The sequence below is a fragment of the Odocoileus virginianus genome, chromosome 3, assembly GCF_023699985.2.
Source record: "Odocoileus virginianus isolate 20LAN1187 ecotype Illinois chromosome 3, Ovbor_1.2, whole genome shotgun sequence".
NCBI classification, from domain to species: Eukaryota; Metazoa; Chordata; class Mammalia; order Artiodactyla; family Cervidae; genus Odocoileus; species Odocoileus virginianus.
This window is the reverse complement of record NC_069676.1, coordinates 19,863,161-19,890,788: the sequence shown is the minus strand read 5'-3', so window position 1 is coordinate 19,890,788 and position 27,628 is coordinate 19,863,161. Positions and strand designations below refer to the sequence as shown.

Here is a 27,628-nt window from a genome sequence, read left to right as displayed (position 1 = left end):
CATACTGCAGGCAGATTCTTTACCAGCTGAGCCACAAGAGAAGCCCAAGAATACTGGAGTGGGTAGCCTATCCCTTCTCCAGGGGATCTTCCTGACCTAGGAATCAAACCAGGGTCTCCAGTATTGCAGGCAGATTCTTTACTAACTGAGCTATCAGGGAAGCCCAGCAAGGTGGCAGGGTATAAAATCAATATATCAAAATCAATTGTGTTTATATATTAACAACGGCATACACTACAATATTGTAAAGTAATTAGCCTCCAGTTAAAATAATAAAAAAAAACCATGGCATAACAAAATGGAATTAAGAAAATGATTCCATTAACAACAGCATCAAAAAGAATACACTATATAGAATCAAATTTAACAAAAGTATGACTTATACACTGAAAACTACAACTGCTGAGAGAAATTTTTAAAACTCTAAATATGAAAAAGACATTCCTTGTCTGTGGACTGGAAGGCTTAATATTAAGCTGGTAATACTTCCCAGATTGATTCAAAGATTCAATACAATCTCTATTGAAATCTCAGCTGGCATTTTTGCAGAAATTGACAAGCTGATTCTAAAATTCATATGGAAACACAAGGGACCCAGAGTCAACCCAGACAAACCACAGGAGGCAATAATAAAGTAAAAAGCATTTATTTAGTATCAAAGAATTGCAATAGGGGGCATACAGATTGGGTAGCAACTGAGTGTCCTATTAGGCAGTAACTGGAGATTTTAAAGGCAGAGAAAGGAGTTCTCATTACAAAAGTACTGTAACTGGAGTTGGAGGCAGAAGTTAGTCTTGGCTAAATATGATTGAGTGCTAAGGCTAACACTAGAAGGAAGTAAAAGTTCAGGTAGTCTTGCAGAGTCCTTGAAACATGTGTGGTTTGACCCACTACAAAAGTTTAGTTCCATCTGGTGAGGACATAGGTAAGGTTCACTTCCTTATTGACCTCCTTCCACCATTAAACAACTACTTAACGTAAGTTACTCCAGTTTGTTTCACATTTCACTCCAGAATAAGCAAAATTTTGAAAATTTTGGAGAAATCGTGAAAAGAATGAAGTTGAAGGACTTACACTGCCTGAAAGGACCAGGGACATCTTCCCTAAAGGACATCTATGCTTAGCTCCCTGAAATAAATGGGCAGACCACTCATTTCCCTTTCAGTAACATGAGGTCAGACTCATGAATCCATCCTCATCCACATCAATCCCCAAGAAATACTTCAAGAAGAACATCTAACCAGGGGTAAGAGGCTGTCTTTATGAGGTGATGCTATAATTTCATCTAGAACTCTACAGTTCAACTCTCCTCCTTGAGCTGACCAATTAGAAAAACTAAATCATGTTTAGTTCTTTTTTAAAAAAATAATTTCTCTCAATTGTTTTATCTAAAAATAGACTACTTGTTGTAACAACACAGTTATGGAATTGATATGTGATCCAAATTTTATAGTGAAGGAAATAAATGCACAGCATCATTAAGTTAACTTGCCTAGGTCACACAGATAACTAATGGACTCAGGTTATCTTACTGTCTAACCAGGATATGAAGCACTTTAAAAGTGACTAATCATGTTCTAAGTATTAACTAGCACTAGTAGAGCATCCAGTAAACTCTATAAGGCAGAAAAGACAAGGTCTTTCCTACTGTTTGGAAGAACCCAGTGCTCTAAACACTTAAGTGATATGTCCATGTATAGACACTTGTTGACAATTTACTGGTGGCTATCTTCAAACTTGGAATACAATGTAAAGGAACAGAGAAGGCTTAACTAATTTTTACATAGACCATCATTTACAGAAATATTTTTCTTTTCACAGATTATATTTCACAGTGAAACTGAACAACTAAACTCACTTAAACTAAAAGTAGTTTCTGATTGTTATTTTACTATTGCTGAATGATCTTAGGAAGAAACCTTGGTATTTCTCTTCCAAAAAACAAAAAAGTCACCATTAAGAGAGAGAGAAAAGAAGAGCCACTAAAATAGGAGAATATTTTTATAGCATAACTACCAACAAAAAGCCTGTATCCAGAATACATAAAGAATTCCTACAAATGAGTAAAAAACTCAATAGTATGTGTACTAGAGACTCAAAAAGAACTCAGAAGATATCCATGTGGCCAACAGAAATATGAAAGGTATTCAGTAACATGCATAATCAGAGAAACACAAAATACAACTATAAGATACAACTATCATCAGAAAGTCTGAAATTTAAGAGTCTGTTAAATATAAAATATCATTAAGAACTGTAGTGCAATGGGAACTCTTACACATAGCTGGTGAAGTGAAAATACAACTGTTCTGATAAAGTAGCATAATCTAATAAATTTCAATTTCAATAACTCCACTCTCATGAAATAAATAGTAATTTCATTCCCATGAACTGAATAGAAATATGTGTGCCATAAGCAAGTACAATAAACAAGTCCCTCTAAAAACAGAAGGACTTCCCTGGTAGTCCAGTGGTTAAGACTCTACATATCCACTGCAGGGTACACAGGTTTGATCCCTGGTCAGGGAACGAGGATCCCACTTGCCAGAGAGGGCAGTCAAAACAAAAAAAGAAACAAATAAAAAACTCTAAACTTAAAAACAGAGCTACCATATGATTCAGCAATTCCACTCTTAGGCATATATCCAGAGAAAATCATTAATTCAAGGAGATACATGCACCCCAATGTTCATAACAGCATTATTTACAGTAACCAAAAATAGAAGCAACCCATCGACAGAGGAATGGATAAAGAAAATGTGAGATACATATGTGCATATGCACACACACACACACACAAACATGGAATATATTACTCAGCCATAAAAAAGAATGAAGTAATGCTATTTTTTTTCCATTTATTTTTATTAGTTGGAGGCTAATTACTTTACAGAAGTAATGCTATTTAAAACAACATGGACAGACCTAGAGATTATCATATTAGGTGAAGCAAGTCAAAAACAAATATCATATAATATCACTTACATGTGGAATCTAAACAATGATACAAATGAACTTATTTACAAAACAGAAACAGACTCAGAGATACAGAAAACAAACCTATGGTTATGAAAGGGGAAACGCTGTGGGGGGATAAATTAGGAGTTTGGGATTCATATATACACACTACTATATTTAAAACAGACAACCAACAAGAATCTACTGACAGCACAGGAAACTCTACTCAATATTCTGTAATAACCTATGTGGAAAAAGAATTTGAAAAAGAATGCATATACGTACATGTAGAACTGAATCACTCTGCTGCACACCTGAAACTAACACAACACTATACATCAACTATATTCCAACATAAAATAAAAATTAAAATTTCAAAAAGAACTTCTTTTTAAAAAAAATATTCACACCAGAGTTTACTGTATTCCCAAAGTGGAAGAAACTCAAATGTCTATCAAAAGTAGAACACATAAAGAAACCATGGTATACCAGTTTCTATACAATTAAGTACCATGGAGTACTTAAAAGGAATGAACTATACAAACTACAGAAGATACACAAAAATAATATTGATATATCTTAAAAACAAAGCACTGAATAAAATAAACTAGACAAAATAGACCACATAGTATATAAGTTCATGAATATAAACTTTTAAAGTATATTGCTAAATTATAAAATTGAACTATCTCACAAAACCACTACATTTAAAAATATAGTTCTATATACTAAGAACAGAAAAATCTTCAAGATATACTATTAACAAAAGTAAACTGTAGAACAATATGTTTAATGTGATTTTATTTATGTAAAACAGATAACTTAGGGACTTTCCTGATAATCTAGAAGCTAAGCATTTGGGCTCCCCCTGCAAGGGGCCCAAGTTCAATCTCTGGTCAGGGAATTAGATCCTACATGCCACAACTAAGAGTTTGAATGCTACAGCTAACGATTTCACATGCTGCAACTAAAAGATCTCACATGCTCTGACAAAGACCGCAAGTACTGCAACTAAGATCCAGTGCAGCCAAATAAAAAAAAAAAATTTTAAGATAACTTATTTGCATGATATATATCTGAAACGCTGTTCAATAAAACTTACTGCAATAATGAAAATTTCTAAAATCTACTGTTTAATTCAGTAGGCAAGTGGCTGTTGAACACTTAAAATGTAGTTAATACAACTGAGGAACTAATTTTTAGTTTAATTTGAATTATTTTCAATTTAATAATTGTGGCTAGGGTCTACAGTTTGGACAGTGCCTATGCTCTCTCAGTCATGTCCAACTCTTTGCAGCCCCTTGGACTGTAGCCAGCCAGGTTCCTCTGTTCCTGGGGCTTTTCGCTAGGCTCCTCTGTCCATGGGTTTTTTCAGACAAGAATACTAGAGTGGGTTGCCATTTTGTTCTCTGGAGTCTTCATCCCAACCCAGGGATCGTACCCACATCTCCTAACGCTCCTGTATTACAGGTGATTCTTTACCTGTGGAGCCACTGGGGAAGCCCCACTGTTTTAAATTTTAAAAATTAATTTAAATTAATATTAAAAAGCAGAGACATTACTTTGCCAACAAAGTTCTGTCTAGTCAAGGCTATGGTTTTTCCAGTAGTCATGTATGGATGTGAGAGTTGGACTATAAGGAAAGCTGAGCACCAAAAGAATTGATGCTTTTGAACTGTGGTGTTGGAGAAGACTCTTGAGAGTCCCTTGGACTGCAAGGAGATCCAACCAGTCCATCCTAAAGGAGATCAATCTTGATTGTTCATTGGAAGGACTGATGTTGAAGCTGAAACTCCAATACTTTGGCCATCTGATGTGAGGAGCTGACTCACTGGAAAAGGCCCTGATGCTGGGAAAGATTGAGGGCAGGAGGAGAAGGGGACGACAGAGAATGAGATGGCTGGATGGCACCACCGACTCAATAGACATGAGTTTGGGTAAACTCCAGGAGCTGGTGATGGACAGGGAGGCCTGGCATGCTGCAGTTCATGGGGTTGCAGAACTGAACTTGGTTTTGCCTAAATTATTTAGCAGTAACGTTCACGATCTTTATGTAATTAATGATGTAAAAACTAAGGCTCTTTTTCTCATGGGTAAAATGAGAAGTACATACCTAAACTCCAAGATTACTATAACTACTAAGAATAAAATGGAAATAATCATCAATTTCCTGGTGCATTAAGAAAAAAACAAAACAATGGGAAAAAAAGTTCACATTAGTTATAAATAATAGTGGCGCGAAGCTGGAATCTGGGATCACACAGGACTTTGTAGCTGGGAGAAATGATCAATCACGTTTGCTATTCATAAACACTGGCAAAACAAAAACAGGAACCACTTAAGGAAAGGATAATGAATCCAGTTTGGGATATATTAACATGGAAGAACCTGTGGGCACTGTAAGCAGAGCTATAGCTGCTAGCCAGAGAGTAATGAAAGCTGGAATTAAAGATTTAAGAGTTGTCAATACATAGGCAGTATTTGGAAATCATAAGCCTTCAGGAAAGCAAAATGGCTACAAAGCAATTCTGAGCCATAACTGAGAATTGATAAAGAACGACCAGGGGAGTCAAAAAGACAGAAGAAAAACCAGTAGACAATTGGTCTGGCCTCTCATAGAAGAGGAGGTTTTGTTTTTAAGTGACTAATGTTTCCTTAGGTTTCATTTCTATTAAAAAAAACAAAGCAAAACAAAACACAATGTACATTGGGGCTTCCCTAAAGGTCCAGTGGTTAAGGTGTCACCCTGCCAAGGCAGGGGCCCAGGTTTAATGTCTGGTCAGGGAACTAAGATTCTGCATGTGTTGAACAGCATGGTCAAAGACAAGAACAGAAGAAATAACTAGATCTAAATCAGGAGTGTGGTCAGTCTCAAAGTAGCCCTCACTGACCATTAAGGGAGTAACTCTGTAACTGAGAAATCACTGACTACTGGCCCTACAAACCATCAAAGAAGGAAGGTTCTGCTAAAACAACAAAGTTGAACCCTAACTCAGGTCTATCATTCTTGCCTCCTTACTCAGGGCTTTTACCAAGCACCTGGCCTCAGACTTGTTCTGAAGAAAAGAAGAGCAGGCTACACTCTCACTCATAAGCACTTTCTGAAAGGTCTGCATCAGACCCTGATCTCTGACCAGGCTAAAGTAGATCTCATGTGGACTGTGATACACAAAATCTACAGTTAATAGGAAATCCTCTTCTTTGGATTACAGGCTTATCATTCTTGATTCTACTTCTAAAGACCAAGTTTCTATAAGTAAGCCTGGAGGTGGATTAATTTGAGTTACTTGTCAGTGGAGACTGGAATACAATGCATTCTCACAGAAAAGTTGTAAATCTGATGCATATCTATGAAAACACACTTTTTCATTTTATCACTTGAGGAAATCCTAACTCAAAATCTGAATTGTTGAACCACAGCATGTCTGGAAAACTTAGAAACCATAGGCAAAAATTAGTGTGCACCTTTTAAGGGAGAAAGTCCTCAATTTTATAAGATTCACAAGAGGATCTGTCACTCCAAAGGTTAATAGCCACAATCACTTTTTTTTTTTCCTACCTCAGGCCTTATTTATGATCATTCACTGAATAATTTGTGACACCCATTCCAGAGTTATGTGAAAGTTCCAAGTAGATATGTTCACTAGGAAGCTGGACCTAAGAGTCTAGAACAAAAGTCAAGAGAGAGATGTGAGTGAAGTTTAAGAAATCATAAGCACATAAATGATTGTTACAGCATTGAGAGTAAGAAAGAGCCTTCCTTTTAAAGTATACTACTGTTAAAAGGAAACATGAAAGTACACAGGAGAAATGCGGGCCAACGAAGAAAAGTTAGCAAAAGAGGCTGGGAAAGAAAGAAAAATAAAAAATCATTCCTTCATCGGATGAGAAAAAGTCAAAAGTGCCTACTACTGAGTATGACCACTAGGAGGCCCCTGAACACCTCACCAGACAATTTCAGGGAATCAGTTACGGTAGATTTACCATGTCAAAAAATAAAGAATGGGAGGTAAGAGGACAGTAAATATAGTATAAAGTTTTAAGTAGCTTGCCAGTGAAATCAAGACAGACAAGAGGACAGCTGTGGGCCCATCAGGGGATTTGGTTATGACTTCAGTGAGGCCTGCGCTGTGCTGTGCTTAGTCGCTAAGGGCTGCAAATTCATGAAGCAAGGGAAAGAAGTCTCTTCACAAAAGAGAGTATTATCAGTAACCGGAGACCACCTGGTGGGTTGCTAATATTACAAAACCACTTTCAGAAACACACCGAAAAAGTCCTTTAAAATACTAAACTTTGGGTTTGCCAAATACCCGTGACCTCACACCTACTCTCTTAACCCCCAAACACTTCACACAGAAAAGTTTTCCCCAAGTTTAGAGAAATAAAAAATCTTCACAAAAGTTTAAAAACCTCTTCAAAGTGGCCTCAGCCTTGGAAATGACGTCCCAGACAGCGCTGGACACTCCCCGACCCTCCCTCAGGGCGCCACCTCCATGCCGCCTGTGCTGTGAGCTCTTCCTCACGGGGACACAGTGCCTCAGGCACACGCACCAAGCTGGCCCGTGATCGGTCAGGACTGGCCTGAACGGAGAGGCGGGCTAGACACCCTAACCAACAGCCGCTACGAAGACTGCATAACCCTCAACGCCGACAGCACCAGCTCTCACCTCAACTGTGGAACACGCACCTTAGGATCAACGCGTTTCCAGAAACCTCTGGCCACACCCTCTCCGCAAAAGCCCCGCCCCTCCCCTCTGACTGCCCACAGGACCCGCCCCATCCGGGTACTTAGCTTGAGGGTCGCGTCGCTGGTAGAAAAGCGGGTAGAGACGTCGGGAAAGCAAATTTCCTTCCTTCAGGGGCCTTCCGTTCAAGTTGAGTCAAAACCTAATACACAAATAAGAATGTCATGTTACAGTGGCGGTGTGTACTAGGAAGAAAGCAGAGCAGAGGGCGGGAATGAGGATGCAGATGTTCAGGGAAGTTTTGTAAGGTCAGTATGATGAGGTGTCTAAGATGGGGCTTGGTCAGACTGAACGGAATGAGGATAGAAACTCTCTGACCACGTTGGGGAAGAACTTTTCAGGCAGAGGGACCAGCAAGCACAAACTCCTGAGTAGGCCAGTGTGCTGGAGCGAAGGCTGCGGGGAGGGTTGTGGGAACCAAAAGGTGCTCTCAGTCTTCCCCAGCCGTTCGCCCTACCGGTAAGGATTGGACATACCCACAGGCGGCCCAGCGAGACTCGAAGCTACGCGACTGCCCTACGAGCCCACGTCACCTCTGCATAACCAGCGGCCAGGGTGTCGAGACGGCCTTAGTGGACCCAGGAGCAGGCAAGCAGCTTTCTCCCCCGTGTGAAATAATGATGTTTAGGTTTGGAAGATAATATATAGGATGCCCAGTTAAATTTGAAGTTCACATGGGCAACGAATAATTTTGTAGTATCTCTCGTGCAAAATTATTGGTTATTCATCTGAAATTAAAGTTTAACTGGGTGCCATGTATTTTGTTCGTTAAATCTGGCAACTCTAATTTAGAGTTCAGATGCTAGGTTTGAAAACAAGATCCGTGGTATGCCAAGCCATATTAGAGACTGAGGCAGAAATCCTGTGCTGTTAATATACGTTTTTGTGTATTTTTTGTTAGTGTTCCTAAGGTAGTAAAATTAGTTGAAAATATTGCAAAATTGAAGATTGGTATATTAAAATTCACATTTTTAAGTTTAAATATTTTATTTACACCAAAAATAAAAATTACTATGTTCTATTTTCCTGGTTTTAATGGAAGCAAACTTGTCAGTAAAAATTTCAAAACTTTGAAACTCTTGATCAACTTTCTTGACCAAGTGCAATCTTAAATTATCTTAAGTTAGCTTCATTTTATTGATTATTCTTTTGTAGGATACCACTGTGACTCCAATTTAGAAAAAAATTCCCTAGACCACGTCCAAGTTTGGATAAGATTATACTAAGAAAATACATGAATCAGTTTCAGATGATTCAGACACAATGCCGATTTTATATTACAAGTCACTGCTATTGTATGCTGCTTAAAATTACTTCAGGTGAAACTGCCACAGGATTTAAGTTATCAGACTTATAACAGATGTATTCACAGAAAATAACTTTTCTCCAGGTAAAAATTCAAAATATCTGAAGACACTTCACTTGCTAAGTCCATATCTAGCATATCTATAATCTCTTTAAATTTCTATTTGATAAAACACTTTTCCTATAATTAATAGACTCATCCAATAATTTGTACATTTCCAATCTCTTTGTTTTCAAATTCAGGAAGTATATTCATATTTCTTCCTAAGTTTAACATTAGTCAGACATACTTTCAGTTACTTGCTCTTATTTGTTATAAGCAAAATATGCAACCTTTTAAAAACTTTTTCTCAGTTCAAAACATCCCAAAAAATAAATTTAAAAAATAATAATAATAAATAAATAAATAAAAACATCCCAAACAGGTAAGTTGCAAAAAAATTTGTAATGTATTTGCACCACAATGCAATGTTTTAACATGTTGTGTGAGCATGTTGTATTTAGGTTTCAGGATGTTGTATTTTGTCAACTGATATTATATCTTTTAACATTTAACAAACATCTTTAATTTGTGTGAAGTGCCATGATTGAATTTGATCTTAATGCCCCTCAGGATTAGTATTTGTGTTTAATGTAGTTTTTAGACAGGCTTCCCAGATAGCTCAGCAGTAAACAATCTGCCTGCCAATGCAGGAGACACAGGTTAGATCCCTGGGTCAGGAAGATCCCCTGGAGGAGGACATGGCAACCTGACCTACTATCCTTACCTGGAAAATCCCATGGACAGAGGAGCCTGGTGGGCTACAGTCCATGGAGTCACAAAGAGTCAGGAATGATTGTAATTTTTTAATTGCTCAATGAATTTTATCTGTATCTATCAATCTGTATCTTCTGTACAGTACTAAAAAGATATTTGAAGTCACTGAAAGTAGTCTTTGTGCACATTAAATTATGTGCTGAGAAAGGCAGAAATTTGGCATGATCATCTTGAGGGAAAATAATAGCTTGTGTACCCTGCAATATTGGTTCTATTAACATAACCCTGACCTCAGAGATTTTTATTAAGAATTTCATAAGATAGCTCATATTCCCTAATCTCTTCAATAAAATCAAAATTTCTATTGTTATAACATTCTTAATGAAAACATACTTAATAATCTGACACACTTGTTTATAATGGTCTACATCTGGTATAGAGAGTAAGGGAAAGAATTTTGTTTATTTTATTCCAAATAGTATTCCAAATCTAATATGATTTCCTAGCAGCATTATGTATCTCCCAAAATTCATAAATTTAAATCTTGACCCCTAGTACCTTGAAATGCAACTCTATTTGGATAGGGTCTTAAAGAGATATTTAATGTAAAATTAGGCCATGTGGGTGGGCCCTAATCCACTATAGCTGGGGTCCTTATAAGAGGAGATTTGGACACAGACAACACATCCAGAGGTGCCCATGTGAGAAAGTGGCCATTTGGAAGCCAAGGAGAAAGGCCTCGGGAGAAACCAAACTTCCTGAAACCTCCATCTTGGACTTCTAGCCTCCAGGAACTGTGAGAAAATAAGTTTGTTTTAAACCACCCAGTCTGTGATATTTTGACAGCCCTAGCAAACTAATACATGTTGTAAATTTGTTTTGAATTTTATTAGACAAATAAGGCACAGATTCCTTTTTATTATAGCTATAGCAACATTATAATGACTATAAGTTCAATTAAATTAAGCTACATACATAGTTTTTGGTTTTTCAGCTTTTAAATTCAACTTATCCTGGATATTAAAACAAGCATCCAGAATATAACTGACAGAAGTTGGGAAGTTAAAAGGGCATGTGAAAGTTAATTTTAACTAGGCTAGACTGTGGTGACTAATTGCTTGGTCAAACACTAGATCTTCAGCTCACATAGTAAAATATCAGAGATGTTACCTTAGGCTTACAAAACAAAAAGGACGTTTGTGTTACCAGGCAAAGAAAGGACTATAAAAAAAAAAAATCAAAAAGTGACAAAAGGGAGAGGAAGATGTAATAGAGGATAGTGAACAAAGCTAGATGATCATCTCTTAAATTTCTAAAGTGGAAAAATCAAAAGATAGCTTTGTAAATATATGATTATAGTCAGAAAAATTAGACAATTGAAAAAGGTTCCCTTAAGAATGTGAGAATAGAGTAGGAAAGCATTATTCATGGTAAACTCATCTGTTTCTTATTTTTAAAGCCATGTGCATGTATTTTAAACTTGAGATTAGCAGACAAAAAAACAATTCCTACTTATTCTTCAAGACCCAGATCTAACAATGTGGTACCTACTCCTGGTTAAATGAGACCTCATTCTCCTGTGCTACTCAAGCACTAGGTTCTCTGTTATCAAGCCTCTCAAACTTTACACATCTATTTATGATCCCGGAGGATGAATCTCAGGTAGGTGAGCCAAAAGTCTGGTTTCTTTTATCCTTTGATTATTTACTGATTCTACGCATGAGATAAGAGACTGGGTAGCCAGATAAAGAACCGAAGTAACAGGTAACTGCTAAGAGAGAAACCAGCAGAGATCTTGGTGGTCTCAAAGGGCACTGAAAGACAAAAAATTAGATTGTAATTTTTTAGAATACTTAACAGGAGGGAAGAATATAGAACTCAGTCAACCACTCACCCTGTTTACCCATTAGGACATTTTGTAAATTCTGAAGCTGTGCACAATGGAAAATTAAGAAGCTAAGCGGAAAACCTCTGGGGGGGGAAATGGATTTGAGGAGCAGTGTTTAAATACTGAGGATACAAGGATTAGAATTATAGAACTGCTAGTGAGACAAATCCAGGGAACACTCTAGGCAGAGAAGTTGCAACTCTCTATTATTTCTCAGATTCCTTTACTCGCTGGCTTCCTATTAGGTTCTGATGATGGAAGGCACTAGAGGGAGATTGTATGGCAATCAATAGGTAACAGTTGCCCTAGAACCAGTGATTTTTTGCATGAGAGACGGTTTCATTAAGCCACTAAGACTTAAGGGTTATTTTATTACAGTACCACAAGCTTAGTCTATCCTAATAAAATACATAAAAAGAATCTCTTTAAGTAGATCCTTGCACCTCATACCATATACAAAAATAAAACCTAGGTGTATTAAAGATATAAATGTAAAAGACATAACTATAATACTTTTAGAAAAGAATATAAGAAATATCTTCATGATCTTGGGATATAGAATTTTTTAAACAAGGCATAAAAGCATAAATCTAAAAGGAAAATCCTGATAAATTTGACACAGAAATTAAGAACTTTTGTTCAACAAAAGAACTAGGAATGAAAAGACAAATTAGAAAAAAAATATTTGCAAAACATCTAACCAACAAAAAGCTTGTGTTCATAGTATGTTAAAAATTTCAATGAATTAGTAAGAATCAGACAAAATAAAACCTAAATACTAATAAACATACAAAAAGCTGTTCAATGTCATTAATAATCATGTTAAGATAGATAAAACTATCTATATAATAAGCTAGCTAAAATGCAAAATTGTGACACTATCAGATATTGGAGAAGATTGGGATAACAAGAACTTTTACTTACACCTGGTGGCAATGTGCATAACCACTCTGGAATACATTATATGTAAGGTTGAAGACCCACCTACTGAGAGTCAGTATTTCCACTTCTAGGTATATATTCTAAAAAATGTGTTTATTTGCACCAGAAATCACATATAAAAATGCAACAGCAGCCTAATAAAAAGACTGAGACCAATTCAAATGTCTATCAACAGTATATTAGTATATTATGATACTGTCCTATGATAGATGCTAATAAAACTGAACTACACAAATTAACTTAAATTACAGCTTCACAACATGAATGAATCCTACAAACAACTATCAAATAAAAGAAGTCAAACACCCCCTAAAATATACTCTTGCTTTCACTACAAAAAGTTCAAAATCAAGGAAAACAAAATAACTAATATTTATTTAGGGATATAGACCTGGATAGTAAAACTACGAAGAAAAGCAAAGGCATAACTACCACAGATCTGTTGACAGTGGTTACCACTGAGGTACTGGGGGCAGGTCGATCAGAGGGGCACCCAGGGGCCCCTGAGGTATAAGTCTGAAAATAATCTCTTCTCTAACCCAGGTGATGGTGACATGGGTCTTCATGCTCTCCTTCATAGTCTTTAAACTGTACATCTATGTATCACAACCAACTTTGTGTGTATGTCTCAAAATTTTAAAGTAAGAAATTTCAAATTATAACAGCATCACAATCATGGATATACATGGTCTCCATGTTCTCTGAGATGCAAGGAGACTGTCTCTCTCACTTTCCAGAAAGAACACTGAAGCTTAGAAGAAAAACAAGTGTTGAAACCTGGTCTGGAACATCAGGGTTTGCCTCTCAAGTATTCATTATCCAGATTCATTATCCAAATGGTGAACTTGGTAAAAGCTCCCCATCTTAAAAAAAAAAATACTCCAAATAAGGCTCTTTAAGGCTTCTGGCAGGGACATTTTATTTTTGGTTAAAGCCACATTAATAGAAATTCCATAAAAACAAGCATGTAAACAAGGTATCAGAACTTTGGTTCACTGAAACATCTCACACCTAAAGCATCTGAGGTACAAAAGCACCTTGCTAGGTGCAGACCACCTGACTCTACTCCAGCCCTACCCGAGCGTCCAGAGATAGCATAGGCTGGCCAGAGAGGCTGGGATCCAGGTCATCCAGGACATTCCCTAGTCCACTCTCTACTCCATACAAAACATTCACGCCTCCAGAGACCCGCCTGATGGGACTGGAACATAGACAGGAGTCTGTCACATTGAACTTGAAGACAACACGGACTGTGGGGCCAGGAAGGCGAAGGGCAGAAAAGGATGTCAGTCAACTTCTGTCGATCCACACGGCCTCAAGAATTCCTGTCCTCGTTCATGGAACCACTTATTGGAGACTGTGAACAGACAGAAAGTATGTTACAATCCTGTTGGTTAGTTAAGCAGCCAAAATGAATGATTCCTTCATGATGACTCCTACCCTAGGCCTGGGAATCAGACATGAGTAAGACTTGGTTTCGGTCATCAAGTTGCTTATGAGCTGGTAAGGAAAACAGATAATTGTACAAAAGTCTGTCAGTGACACAAGATATCTGTGTGTAGGTTGCCACAGAAACAGAGCTAAAGAGCATTTAACCATGTGGGAGAAGAGGAAACCCTAGGGCTGGGACAGGAAGCTAAACAGGAGTTATCCAGGGAAGAAAATGGACAGAGCAGGTGGTTCCTATACCAAAGGGGTCTGGGAAGTGGGAACAGGGTGACAGAGAGCAAGGCACGATCCACGCTGGTGTGTGTGTCAAGGACCCCAACCCCCTACTGGAATGTGGTGGGTGGGAAGTGAGATGGAAGAGACAAGGCAGCCTGTTAGGACTGTGGCAGGCCTGGAGTCCACCTCAGGGGCTCCAGACCAGCAGATCAATCCTGTATGTTGTGAGTAGCAGGAAAGCAGAGCTGGTGCTAGCACTATCACCTGAAGTTGTGTCTTAAATGCTCACAAACCACGGTTTTTATTTCATAGACTCATAATGAATTTAGAAAATTGTTTTTAATGTACGAATGAAGTCATTGTACTTTTAAAATACACTTTGTGATAATTAAATAATACATGTACTTAGCTGAAAAAATAAAATTGTTCTACAAGGCTTATAATAATAAATAGCAATTTCCTACCTATCCATTCCCACCATCAATCCCCACTTCCACTGAACATTTATTTAACTCCTTTGTCTCTTCTGATATTTATCCTCATTTTTCTAAATAACATACTTAAAATGTTATTTCTTAACTTTCAACTTTAGATCTTATATGTTGATAGTCTACCATGGAAGATGGGAGCTTTGGAATTTTTTACACCACTCTTTAAATACATATTTCCCCTTCCTATCCCCCAATATAGTTATATCACAAGTTCTAGTTAAATTAATATTCAGTATTTACATTATTATGTCATGTAAATATTACTCACACTTGAGCTACCTAATAGATTGTACAGCTGACCCTTGAACAACACATTTGAACTGGGCAAGTCCACTTACATACATGGGTTTTTTAAAAGATTTATCACTTTATTTTTAAAACTAATTTTTTGCTGCACTGGGGTCTTCACTGCTGTGCATGGGCTTTCTCTAGTTGTGGCAAGGGAGGTGCTACTCTCTAGTTGTGGTGTGTGGGTTTCTCATTGAGGTGGCTTCTCTTGTTGAGGAACACAGACTCCAGGTACATGGGCTTTAGTAGCTGTAGCATGTGGAATCTTCCTGGACCAGGGATGAAACCTGTGTCCCCTGCATTGTTAGCCAGACTTTTAACCACTGGACCACTAGGGAAGTCCTATTTTTTTCAATAGTAAATACTACAGTACTACATGATCCACAATTGTATGAATTCGTAAATGTAGAACCTTGGATATGGAGGAACCACATATATGGAGGGCCAACTATAAATTACACATGGATTTTCAACTGTGTAGAGGGTCAGCACCCCTAACCCCTGCTTTATTCAAGGGTCAACTGTATTTCCTTTCTGGTACAACTTTTTTATTTTTTCTTATTTTCTTTCTCATTTGCTTAATTTTCTGTGAACCTATCACTATTTATCCCCATAACTCTCCAAGAGGGCTATAAATTCATCTCTTTGTGATCACTTCCTGTCACATCCTGCTTCAAGCCTCTCCATGACTCACCACAGCTGCTTCCAAAACAAAGCTCAATTTTCAGCCTCCTCAGTTTGATTTCAGCCTCAAGCCTCATCTCTCAGTCTCTGTGCCACAAGCCTCCCCTTGTGCAAGAGACAAAGGCAGCTGGTCCCCACACCTATGATGTTGGTTTTAGCCTGAGCCTTGTTCCACATGGGCTTTGCTTTCCTGAGACACCTTTTCCTCTTTCTGTTTCCACTTCTTCCCACTGTGACCTCAGAACCCTTGCCAGAGTCCACTCTTCTGGGAGCCATCCTGGACCTAGGATGCCTGTATAGCTATTTTTCCTTGGGGCTTCCTTAGCTCTCTGGGCACCTCTGAAAGTGTTCCCAACCAAATGTCTTAGCATATAACCAGCTGAGTGGACAGCTAACATGGCTGGGTGGGACTACTGATTATCAAGGAAAAACAAAAAGAAAACCCCAAAATCTCCAAAAGGGAGACAGTTTTGACTCTGTGAAAATTCAGCAGCAAGTATCTCTCAGTTCAGAGTCTCAGGCTGACCACCAGAGGCCACCACCACAACTTAAGCCACTCACCCCACTTGCAGCCCACAAGCACAGGGCAGGCAGCATGTCTTGTTCGGTAGTCACCTTCCCCACTCCGCAGGAGGTTGTACCAGAATACAGCTGTGCCCTGGAAAGAGAAAGCCTGTCATGCAACACCCTTAGATACTGGGCTCAAGGATCTAATGCTGAGTACCCCAGAGCCCCCTCTGAGCAGAAACACTTTCACTCTCCTCTGTTCAGGGGCACAGGACTCTGGGACTCCAGCGTAGAGAAGTTCCCCAAAAAGCTCCTACCCCTCCTGGTGGAGTAGATATTGAGAATCTCACCCGGCCCTCAAGGAATTTCCCTCTCCAGTCCATCTCCCAAGGTGAAGGCCTAGACCACAGGTCAGGGTTCAGGCAGGAAATGGCTAAGGTCCCTCAAAGTGAGAGTCAAGCAAGCCAGGGAACTGGACTAGGAGACAGGAATGAGGTCTGGGCACTGCACTTCAACCTTTGACCGCCAAGAACCAGAACTTACCTTCTTAGGCCAAATTGCAGCCCCCAGATCAGGAAAGACGGTGGCACCACCAGCTTCTACATCACTCATCTGGGAATACAAGACACAGAGCTTGGCCCCCCTTCTACTCAATACTCTCGGAGCAACTGAGCCACAAAGGACATGATAAAGTATGTGGATTGTCCTCCTCTGAGCATCAGTAGCTCCACCACTAGCCCTCTGACCAAGAAAGGCTCTTCCCACACCCTGCCCCTCCCTAAACCCTGCTTAATCTGAGTGGTTCATCAGGACACTCTCATGCCATGGAGAGATGTAGGCCTAAGGAGACCCATACCCTGGCTGTCCTCGAATGGGAAAAATCTGAGTCTGTACTGGGAAAATGCCTGACTGACCCCCACCCCCATTATTCTCATCCAAGCTGGCCCTCGCCTAAGTCAGTGTGCCCTGTGAGCTGCCCTGACCAGGGGCTCCCTGTGGCTTCTATCACCACTGGTGGTCCCAACTCTGCACTGTTTCTCTGGCTTGAGTAACTTGCAGCTCTAGTCAGACCCTCACCTTCCCGCAACAGCCACCCTCCCAGGGCCAGCTAGGGTACTCTGTCTCCAGAGGGCCTGCTTCTCCCACAGTAAAACCTCAAACTAAATGGAACACAATTTCCACATCAGCAAGGCTGCACTCATGCCCACAGAGCTCAGCTCGTGCCCAAAGCACTACTTCTTTCTCATCTGGCTCTCTTAATTCAAGTTTTTGCCTGTAAGGTAATAAAACATGGAGCTAAAATATTTCCACAGGACACATACCAGACAGACTGAAGGGCACCCAACAGACTAATGGTAAATGAGGAAAATGAAAACCCCTGATGGCTTCTCACCAGAATGAGGATCAAATCCAGGCTCTTTTCTAAAACCTGAAGGCCCTGGCAGTCTCCCAAGCCTCTCCCTTTAGCCACCCCAGATTAACACACTATCTCTGAGACACACCACCCTTTTTTCTCTTTTTCCAACATCCCAAGTTCCTTCCCTTTTCCAGGCCTCCACACATTCTCCTCTCTACCAGAAAATCATGTTCTACCAACAAATTTCCACCCAACCTTTAAGTCTCAACTGACATGTTACTTCTCAAGGGAGGCTTTCTCAGAACCTCCACTCTGCATTACTTCTTCACAGCACTTATCACTATGGTAACCAGTTACCTCTTCCATGTCTAAAGTCTTTCATATTAGACCATAAGCCCAAGAGAAACCACGCATGTCCTGCTCACCAGCACACTCATAGCAGTCCCCACAACATAATAACCACACAACAAAACTTAAACAAGACCAAAGGGGAAAATGGACACAGGCTTCTATCTCTAAGTTACTTCTGTGCCTCTTTAGGGATGCCTCTTTCAGCCAAGGGGACAGGAAACTGTTCCTCATGTGAGAGGTAAACCTAACCTTGGCTAGAGTACAGGCAGCAGGTGGGAAGCAGGCAGGCCACTGAGCTCCGGGGAAATGAAGGCAGCTTCATCTAAGAGCACTTCCAGGCCACCTCCTCACTCTGACGCCAAGCAGAGACCTCTCCAGGATACCCATCCCCAAGTCCAGATTAGCACTGGGCCCATCAAAAAGGAGCCAGGGATGTAAATCACAAGAGTTGGGAGAGGCACACAAATGGAAACACGGGGCAACACTCTACACCAGCGAAGAAGGGTACTGAGGGCCAGGAGGACCCAGCCGCTGAGCAACAGCTGGTGGTATCAGCTCTGATGGGAGCACATTTAAGACAGCACTCTGGACCCAGGCTCCCCTTAGGCCCACACATTGCAGGCATCATACTTACGTAGTTTAAGAACGTGGCCACACGATTCCCCGTCCCTAAACGCTTGAAAGCATCTTGCTCATCTTTCTATAAAATTAAGTGAGAGCACACAGGTGGGCCTGTACCCAGTACTTACATAGTTAAGAAACGTCGCTAACCTATTCCCCTCCGTTTTGAGGCCGCTGTCAAAAGGTCGCTGCAATAGACAACAACTTTCACCCAAGTTTGCAACTGACTTCCCCCACCACCCACAGGACTGGGGCCAAAAAAGTCGAGGGAAGGTACTAAGCGGGGGTTCCATACATAGGCCTGGACCAGGGGCCAAAGTTGCAAAGGAAATCCTAGCTGGGCATAGAGGAGAAGGGGCAGGAAAGAGTTCACAGAGACCTAGTGATGTCCTCTGCTTCAGAATCAGGGCAAAGAATGGCAGGGTCGGGTCAGGGGGACCACTCCCAACATCACAGGGGAAACAGCCAGGCTGCACTCGGCTCTGGACTTGGGCTTCTCCAGTAACAAAGAGTGGGCCCTGGTGAGGTGGGGGCGCTAAGGTGAAGGCTACAGCCTTCTCAAATCAGCTAGAGCAGGGCCTTTGAAAAAACCTGAGCGGGGTCTTACCCTGGAGAAGTCAAAATGTGGCTCGTACTGTCCTCCCATTCCATAATTAGCAACCTGGTAGGAAATAACAGCATTGGACTTCGTCAGCAGCATGAACCACCTTGAAGCAGCCCATCTCCCCAGGTAACAACCAGAACCCCGAGGAGCAGCCTCTCTGAGGAGGGTAGCTATGCCCTGCCAGTTTGGGCAGAACAAATGCTACAAACAGGTCTATAGTTGTGTCCAAGAGGAAGGGTGCAACACAAATGTGGTTTCCCAGAAAGAACATGATGGGCAAGCTGCAGATGGCCACTGTGGAGAAGCTCCAGCCCTTGAGGGACACATGGATGGCAGCAGAGGGAGCCCTCCTTCAGGCAGGGCATGATTATTTGCAAGATAATGAAGTGGTAGTCCAGACGAATGCCAACAATAAATTCAGAATCGGTTTGTGGGGGGGAGGGCTTTTTTTTTCTTTTTAGTACTAGTTTGGGAGCTACTCAGTGCCTGGCCATGCTCCTGCCACCTCTGTCACCAGGCCCCAGAAACTCATCTTGGTCAGGCTGAACAGGACAAACAAATCCCACCCCACCTCCCAGTGGTCCGCTGCACGGAATACTTCTGCACCCAAGTGCAGCAGCAAGGCCTGCGCGGCTGGCTGGAGGGGGCCCCAAACTGCTGCTCTGTCTCATTGCCCCCAAGTGAAGCCTGAACCCAGACCAGGGCCTGAGCCACCTCAGGCATCACTACTTGGACCAGAAGTCATAAACACCTTTGTGAACAGTTTACCAGCACAACATAAGTTCTAAGTCACAATGGTTATTTTAGCTTCAGTAGCTAGATGAGAGATGAAGTTCAAGATGAAATGCAGAATCTGACATGAAAGCTGATGTACCAAATGGTACCACCAATGTCTATCTGGGAACACTTGGCTACTGTGTCTTAATGAAACCATAAACACTTTAAGGATTCAACTATTAGTCATCAGAAAATTAGTTTCATATAAACTTTTTGTTGATTCTAAGAGTCAGGAGAGAGATGCTGCAAAACTGGCAATAATGGCCATCTACGAACAGGATGGAGAGAGAGGGAGGATGGGCTTTACAAGAGAGAAAATCCTCCTTTTGGAGTAGAAAACAGTATTTATTGAATGTGATGAAACGCAGATCTGGGGCAGAATGATTCTTTTCAATGTCCATAAAAATAAAAACATTGATAAGGAGAATCAGAATCAGTGGAAGAAAACATCCTGTCACACACTGCTTTGGCCTTCAAGTGTCCCACACCAAAAATACTTATCAACAGTGCAAGGAGGCCTAGTTCAGCAGGTGACCCTGAGACTGAAGATGCATGGAAGGAGAGAAGTGCTAGAGAAGTTGATGAAGTGATATTACAAATGCTTTGTTTTTGGATCCACTATAGCCAAGAACTTGAAGAAAACTTTAAACATGACTGTGATCAGTTTGCCAGTGCATTCAGGAAAGTTCACTCGCTGCTTATTGCTGGAGGTGCAAGGTATGACTGCATTTTCCAACACTCCCACTTTTTGGATGGAGTGCTTAAACTTTCACTACCTGGGGATAGTGAAAGAAGCTGCATTGTTACAGGTGGCTTATCTTTTAGCAGTTGTGAGAGTCACATTTGATCATGGTGTTCAGGCTACTGTACCTATACTATTTAATACCATCCCCAAATAGTCCAAGTGCCATGGGAACTTCTGGATGTGCAGCCATCAGAATCACCATCTGGGAAACTCCAGGCCCCAGACTCATACCTTACATAAGAAGCTGTACATCAAAACTGGTTCCTGAGAGGAGGTATTCATTTGTCACAAAAGTATTAAGAGTCAGTCCTTTGAAAGATGTGGGTATTTATGATACTGAGGTCAAAGTGAAGGGGGACAAATGGTTAGAAATCACATTTTTTGTGAGACTGAGGCATCGAGTCAGCAGAGTGTTCAATCTTCAGGAATTCTGGCAATGCAGAATCTTTTCTACTCTCAGACAGGCCCTCATCCAATTCAAAAGAAAGCCTCAATTGCCCTTTCGTCCAAATGATCTAAAGCAAACACATCAACTACAGATGAGAGTGTCAACAGGCAGCAGAAGAACCAGGTCCTTTCCAGAAGCCTGTAATGCTCCCAGGAGGACCCTGGTGGGAAGGCTCTTGCTGGTGCCTAGGCATGTATCACACTGTGCAGAATGTGGAACGAGCACTGGGAGACAGGTTCTGAAACCTAGTTTCTTATCCCCTGTCCATGTAGGACCAAAGCTTTGAACAACACTGGCTGGCAAAGAAAATGCCAAGATAGTTCCTAGAGAATGAAAGCAAACAAAAATGTTCTTCCAGAAGACCCTGACCATAAAAGCCCACACACTGGGAGTTGCAGCATTCAAAGCCCATTTATCAACTGAGTTACAACATTACAAGAGATCAGTTAAGATGAAGCCAGACCAAGGACAAAGCTGCTGTCTTCTGGGGTTGCATGTGAGATAGGGTACAGCCTGGAAGTCAGCCAGGAGAACAACAGGGGTACAGGCCTTGTACACTCTTTTCAGCCTCTTGGCCCAGGGTATGGAGTCAGGAACCAGATGGAACATCATCCTCAGTAAGGGCCATGATGGTCCTAACACTGGCTCTGATTTGCAGGAAGCAATGGCAGATGTCTTAACCATAACACAAAACCTGTTCCAGGAAGGTATGAATCACAACTACACCAACAGAAATGCACTTGGGGCATGGAGACCCTATCGTTCTTGAAAAGGGTGTGCTCTCCCACCTAACAGGGGAGTGGGAGATGTGGCAGAAGTCCTCTCTCGATGTGCTTGTCTGCAGATCTTACCTAAAAATTAAGACTTACAAACTCAACACTAAGCTCAGTGGAACTGAAAAAATTACATAAAATGGTCACGAAACTATAAGATAATCAGCATGCTTAAAAAAAAATAAACCAAAATCTCTGGCAGACTTCATACAAATCCATAAAGACAACCTTCAAAATTGGTTTTGGTTGCTGACCCAGCTATGGAGTGGGGAATGAGTGCTGATTTGCTTGGATGTGTCCAGGCAAAAGTTCAGAGAATATTTTCCAAGTGATCTCAGTTCAGTATTCTACTGAGAGCTATGGTTGATCAGTTAAAGTGTGAGATCCTTAATTACACAGAACATCTGGCCAAACAGATCCAGGAGACTCAAGAAAAAATGCCAGTGAAACTTTTCTGGCAGTGCCTCAGGGCATCACTTTACAGCAGAATTCAGAATCAGGGTTGTTCAGAAGGGATCATGCAAAGTGCTGATTTGCACTCACTAGAACAGAGGACACATTAGTAGGAGCTCTGCCCATAATGTTCAGTATGGTGCTGCCATATGTCTTCACCTCTGAAATAAAAAGCAGGAAGCCAGGGTGCCAGGGAATCACTTAAAATGGAGTACTTCGTCTTCACCATCCAACCAATCTAGGCCTCTCACTGCTAAAGTATTACAGAACACTTTACCTCCAAGTGCACTTGACTAAGACTCAGAACCATACGTCTGAATATATTCACAGCTCTTAGAGGTGTCCCTGGAACAATTCAGGATCTGTAGTCAAGATGACATAAATGGGCCTGCCATACCCACCAATGATCCCTAGCACCTAGTGTGATACTCAGGCACAGAGAAGATATTCAGTTGACATTTGTGAACACTAACTGTTGAATGCCAGTGGGCATACTTAATTCTGGCTTCCCAATAGGAGGCCACTCCATACTCGTGGCATCCTATAGTCAGACAGTTTTTTTGGGCAAGCCGCCCTACGCCCAGCCCTGAGCACCCTGGGAGATGATCTAGCTAGAAACACTCCCTTCCTAACTCCAGGGTCCCAGGAACAAGCCATACCTGCAACAATTCTGCAGTCTTCACTGTTAGCCCTGTGATATGCTGCATCCGCAGATTCACCCGAGCCACAACAGGGTCATCGTCCTCCTCCAGCCAGGAGCTACACCAAAATAAGAAGGAGAGAAAAGAAGAAGGGCAAAGCAGACTTAGATGAGGTCCTACACTCTCCCCAGCCTCAGGCCAGCATGGAAGGCAGCACAGAGTAAAAGTTCCACGTAGGCAGGTGTGGGCGCCAGCAGGGAGGACAACCACCCGAGTCACCCGCCCTCAGTAGGAACTGGGAGGCCCGGAGCTGGGGCTCGAGCAGCCATCCCTCCACCACCATCACCTTTGCTAACCTTTTGGAAACCCTGTAGCTGGCGACAGTGAGCACACCTGTCTTGGGATCACGAACAGTGGCTCGTGCAAGCTGGAAGGCAGGAAGAAAGGGCACACTTATCATTCTTTGCCTTGAGTGTTTACCTGGAGAGACTGGGACCTGATCTGCCAGTCAGACCAGGAGGGGAAGGAGCTCTACAGGTAGTGGCTCTAGCCAAGGCCCCTTGATCCTGCAAGCCAGGCCAGGGCAGTGGTCTCCAAATTCCTGTTCTATTGTCAGAGCCTGGCCACTGCCCGCCCCTGTTCCCTCCCAGGTCCACGCCGTCTGCAGAATTATGCCTATGGAGTCTGTTTAGTCCATTCACCCATCTGCCTGGACAGCCCCTTTCTCCCCAGGCCCATGCACCACACCTGCCCATGCCTGGCTGCTCCCACCACATTCAGACTGTGCTGCCATCCCTGAGTCTCAGTCTTGCATGCTTCTCTTAACACAGTCAAGTCCACTGTCCTTCTGAACCTCAGCAACCTCCTCTGCCCAGAAACCTACCCAAACACTCTACTACTGCACAGCCCCTGCTGGCCTCCCACTGCACAAGGAACAAAAACAGAAGGCACAGTTTTCACTCCCTTGGGAGCATTGTAAGGTCAGAAGATAGAGTCAAGGAAAGCAATCTACAAGCAGCAATAAGTGAACGGCGCAGGAAGCCACCCACCTCCACATGCTCACTCATAATACGTACACACCTCACCTATCTCATCTCCCCCAGTTTCCACAGACTGCTGCAGTGATACTCCCAGGAAGGGCCTGCTGCCTGGAGCCAGCCCCGCATGCTCCAGCTGCGGACTGTCTAAACTAGTGCTTACTCATGCGGCTAGCAAGATGCCAGGTGACCAAGACATGGCCTCTGTCCTCATACAGCTCAGTCAGGTGGGAAGGAAGAAAACTAGCTGGGTAGTCACAGCACAGCATGTAGAAGCTGGGAAGCAGGAAGCTCAGTGTCTGGGGAGCGCAGTCTACAGGGTCAAGATTGGTTTCCTGAGAGGGTGATGGGGGAACCACCTAGCTGAGATTTGAACGGTAAGCAGGAGTTAGCCAGGCAGAACATTACAGGAACAGGGAAGGAACAGCAATGCAGGGACCCAGAGGTGAAAATGGATGTGGCATATGACTGTGGATTAGAAGTGAGAGGAAAGAGATGAGAACAGGCTGAGGAGGCAAGAGGGGGTTGAGCTGGATGTAACCTGTGACCAGTGAGAAGCAGGGGAGGGACACCACAACCTGAGTGTGAGAAAGAGCACTGTGGATACATCATAGAGGGTTGACTAAGGAGGGGTCAAAGCAGGAACAAGGAGGCCAGTGAGGATGTCAGAGAGAGGTCAGGGCAAGAGGTGGCAGAAGGGATGGAGGGGGTGGATGGACCAGAAGGCTGGCCGACCTGGACAGGTGCTGCTGCAGCACATTCGGGTAAGACCCGCTGCACCCAGAATGGAAGGCTCCCCTGAGATCCCACCTACTGCTCCTTCCTGATGACAACTGCAGCTGTGGCTAGATCCCATCCAAACAAGCGGACCACAGCACTGGCCTGACGCCCACAGGGAGGCTCTGGGCAGCTGTGCTCGGCTCCCAGGGACAGACAGAGCTATTTTGAAAGCAGGCCAGAGACCCGCAGGCAGCTGCCAGGCATTCCCCACAGGCTAAGTTAAGCTCATGGGCCCTACTTCAAAGCCAGGATAGCATCTGTCCCTCACAAGCTCCGGAAAGGAGAGGTCCGCCTGTAATAGCCAACATGTGTGGCCCTTCGCAGGGCTTCTATTCAAAGACTAGCTTTCCCAGCCACTCTCCTCTTCAGCCACACCCATGTGCACACATCCACCCAACATGAACATACACACACACAGCAATGTTTCTGCCTTGGTCAGAGGGACAAGGGAGGAATCTCTCAGGAGCGTCTAGTACCACAGTGCCTCCCTCGCCTGGCAGCCAAGAAAGCCGTTTTCGTTCCTGCAGGAATTTGGAGCTGGTCCAGGGAATGGAAGAGCGTGGGGGTCTGTGGTCCCCGTTCTCCACACACACTGGCTAGGCCCTCCCTCAGCAATATCAGTGACCCTAACAAGTGGCTCTGAGCCCTGGAGGTCCTAGTACCTCAAAGCAAGGTTGTTCCAAGGTGCAGTCCAGGGCCCAGGATGGGAACCTATCCTAGGTCTCTCCAGGAGTGCTGGCCTCCTGGCCTCGACAGTTCTCTTAGAAGCAGAGAAATAGAGGATCTCCAGCTAACTCCTCCTCCTGATCACCAGGAGAAGGGTTGGGACATGGCAGCAATCAGTTCTCTTTGAAAGATGAAATGGGAGAAAATCTTTTATGAACTAGAAGAATAATTTTGTAACATGATGACGTATATACAAAACCAATAGCCAATGTGCACACTTACCAGTGAAATACCAAAGGCATTTCTAGGAAATTCAGGAACAAGACAAAGATTCCTATTATAAAAACTCTCTAGAAGCTCTGGACAATTCAACAAGACAACAGAAACAGAACTATAATGAATAGGAAGGAGAAAACAAAATTTTTCTAATTTGCAGGTGCTAGTACTATATGGACAACCTAAGATAATTAGCTAAAAACCAAAAGAATAAGAAATGAATTCAACCACTAGCTGTGATCTGCACCGGGTCTATTTCCTTGTGAGTAAAATGAAGACGAAGACAGAGCCTGCTGAACAGACACAGCAGTTAACACATGTTAAGGACTTAGAATAGGGCCTGCCACACTTCAGAACTCAGTACACATTAGCTATTATGATGAAATATATTTTTACAATCGACAGTTTAGCTTATGATAGTAAGCTAATTTAATAATGTAACCAGTAAAATCATGATGATGAAAGAAACAAAGTGAAAATAAATAAATAATTAATTAATTTTAAAAAAAAAGAAAGAAACAAAGTGAAATTACAATAACAACAACAACAAACCGCTTAGGCACAAATATAACAAGAGAAGTGCTGGGCTTATGTGAAGAAAATATTTAAAGGTGTGAATAAACAGAGAGACCCAGCATGCTGCTAGATGAGAAGACAGTCCTGCAGGGATACTCATGCTCCTCCAAGTCAATCACTTCTTCACAGTCCTAATCAGGAACTTCACAGGACCCAGCCTGGCAGTACCCCAGGGCGTACTTCCTAAACACTCACTCACACACAGCCACCAACCTGCCCAGGTGCCCTTATTTCCCACCCTTGTCTGTCCACATTGGTTCCCTCCATGGACCGTGACTCCTCAAGGTCAAATCAAGTCTGCAGCACCTTAGTACCCGACGGTGGACTCATGCAAGACATCAGCAGAGGCCAGCTGGGTGAGCAACCAAACTGCCCCATGGCACCGGGACTAAGTGGCCTGAGAAGGAACGGTGGAGACACCTACTTTGGGTTTCGCAATCTCCTTGATCCTCTCGATTTCCTCGTCAGACATGACGTCGTAGTACCTGACGATGTGCGGGCTGTCCCATTCATCCTCCTCCTTGAAGGGGGCGATGAGCAGCTGCGGCACCCTGTTGCCATGGTGATACCTACAGAAGAGCCTCTTCTGCCTTCGGGGGGTCTGGGCAACACAGAACAACAGGCCCTGAACCGAGTGAGTCCTAACCCTCAGTCCCAGACCAGCTGGCTGCAGACACTGGTCTCAAACCCCATGTCCAGCAGTCACTCCCTCCCACCTCACCAGACAAGAAAACAAGCCCCTCAGTTTGGCTGGCATGAAATGATATGCCACAAATCATGCAGAGGTTCTCTTCTCCCAAGAATACCTCGTTTGACAAGTCCTGTGGCAGGGTGTAATTCCCAACCCTTCTCACAGAGATGTGAGTAGGTGAGGAGGGCTGGGGCAGGGGGGATGTCTCTCTAGACAAAGAGCCAGCTAGAGCAAGCAGATACTGGCACGGAGAAGGCCAACAGACTGACTCACATCTGTGCCACCTCTGTGAGGAAGCATCAGGGTCCCAGGGCTCTCCAAGGCCACTGATGCCTCATACCAAGCTCTAGCAACTGTCTTGTCTTTGCTAGAGATCACGACTTCCGTTGCGGCCCAAGGCACATCAAGTCCCATGGGTTTTCTTAGAAGAGTGAGTCAGGCAGAAGCTAGCCTCTTGGGATGGGGAGGGGTGCTCAGCAACAACTCAGAAGACTGAAACTCTGCCTGGGACCTCAGGGAAGACAAGCCTCCTATCCTGTACCTCGAAGAACATCCACATGTCAGCCTCAGCAGATACTACCAAGGATTGAGAAAACCACCTA

General features: G+C 42.5%; 1 protein-coding gene across 7 annotated transcripts in view; it reads right to left on the bottom strand.

The window, feature by feature from the left end:
* Positions 1-13,489: 13,489 nt before the first annotated feature.
* The window catches only part of P4HA2 (prolyl 4-hydroxylase subunit alpha 2), a 69,333-nt gene continuing 55,194 nt past the window's right edge, over positions 13,490-27,628 (bottom strand). For 5 of the 7 annotated variants that reach the window (XM_070465053.1, XM_070465052.1, XM_070465055.1 and 2 more), the window contains 8 exons: positions 26,760-26,936; positions 23,357-23,427; positions 23,019-23,118; positions 19,167-19,220; positions 18,573-18,638; positions 16,774-16,842; positions 16,285-16,381; positions 13,490-13,952 (listed from right to left, as the gene is read on the bottom strand). In XM_070465053.1, coding sequence (XP_070321154.1) covers positions 13,882-13,952; positions 16,285-16,381; positions 16,774-16,842; positions 18,573-18,638; positions 19,167-19,220; positions 23,019-23,118; positions 23,357-23,427; positions 26,760-26,936 — 705 coding nt within the window. In that variant the 3' untranslated portion in view covers positions 13,490-13,881. Of the gene's footprint in view, positions 13,953-16,284; positions 16,382-16,773; positions 16,843-18,572; positions 18,639-18,687; positions 18,748-19,166; positions 19,221-23,018; positions 23,119-23,356; positions 23,428-26,759; positions 26,937-27,628 lie in introns of all 7 variants that reach the window. The other 2 variants (XM_070465058.1, XM_070465057.1) reach the window with 2 other exon arrangements.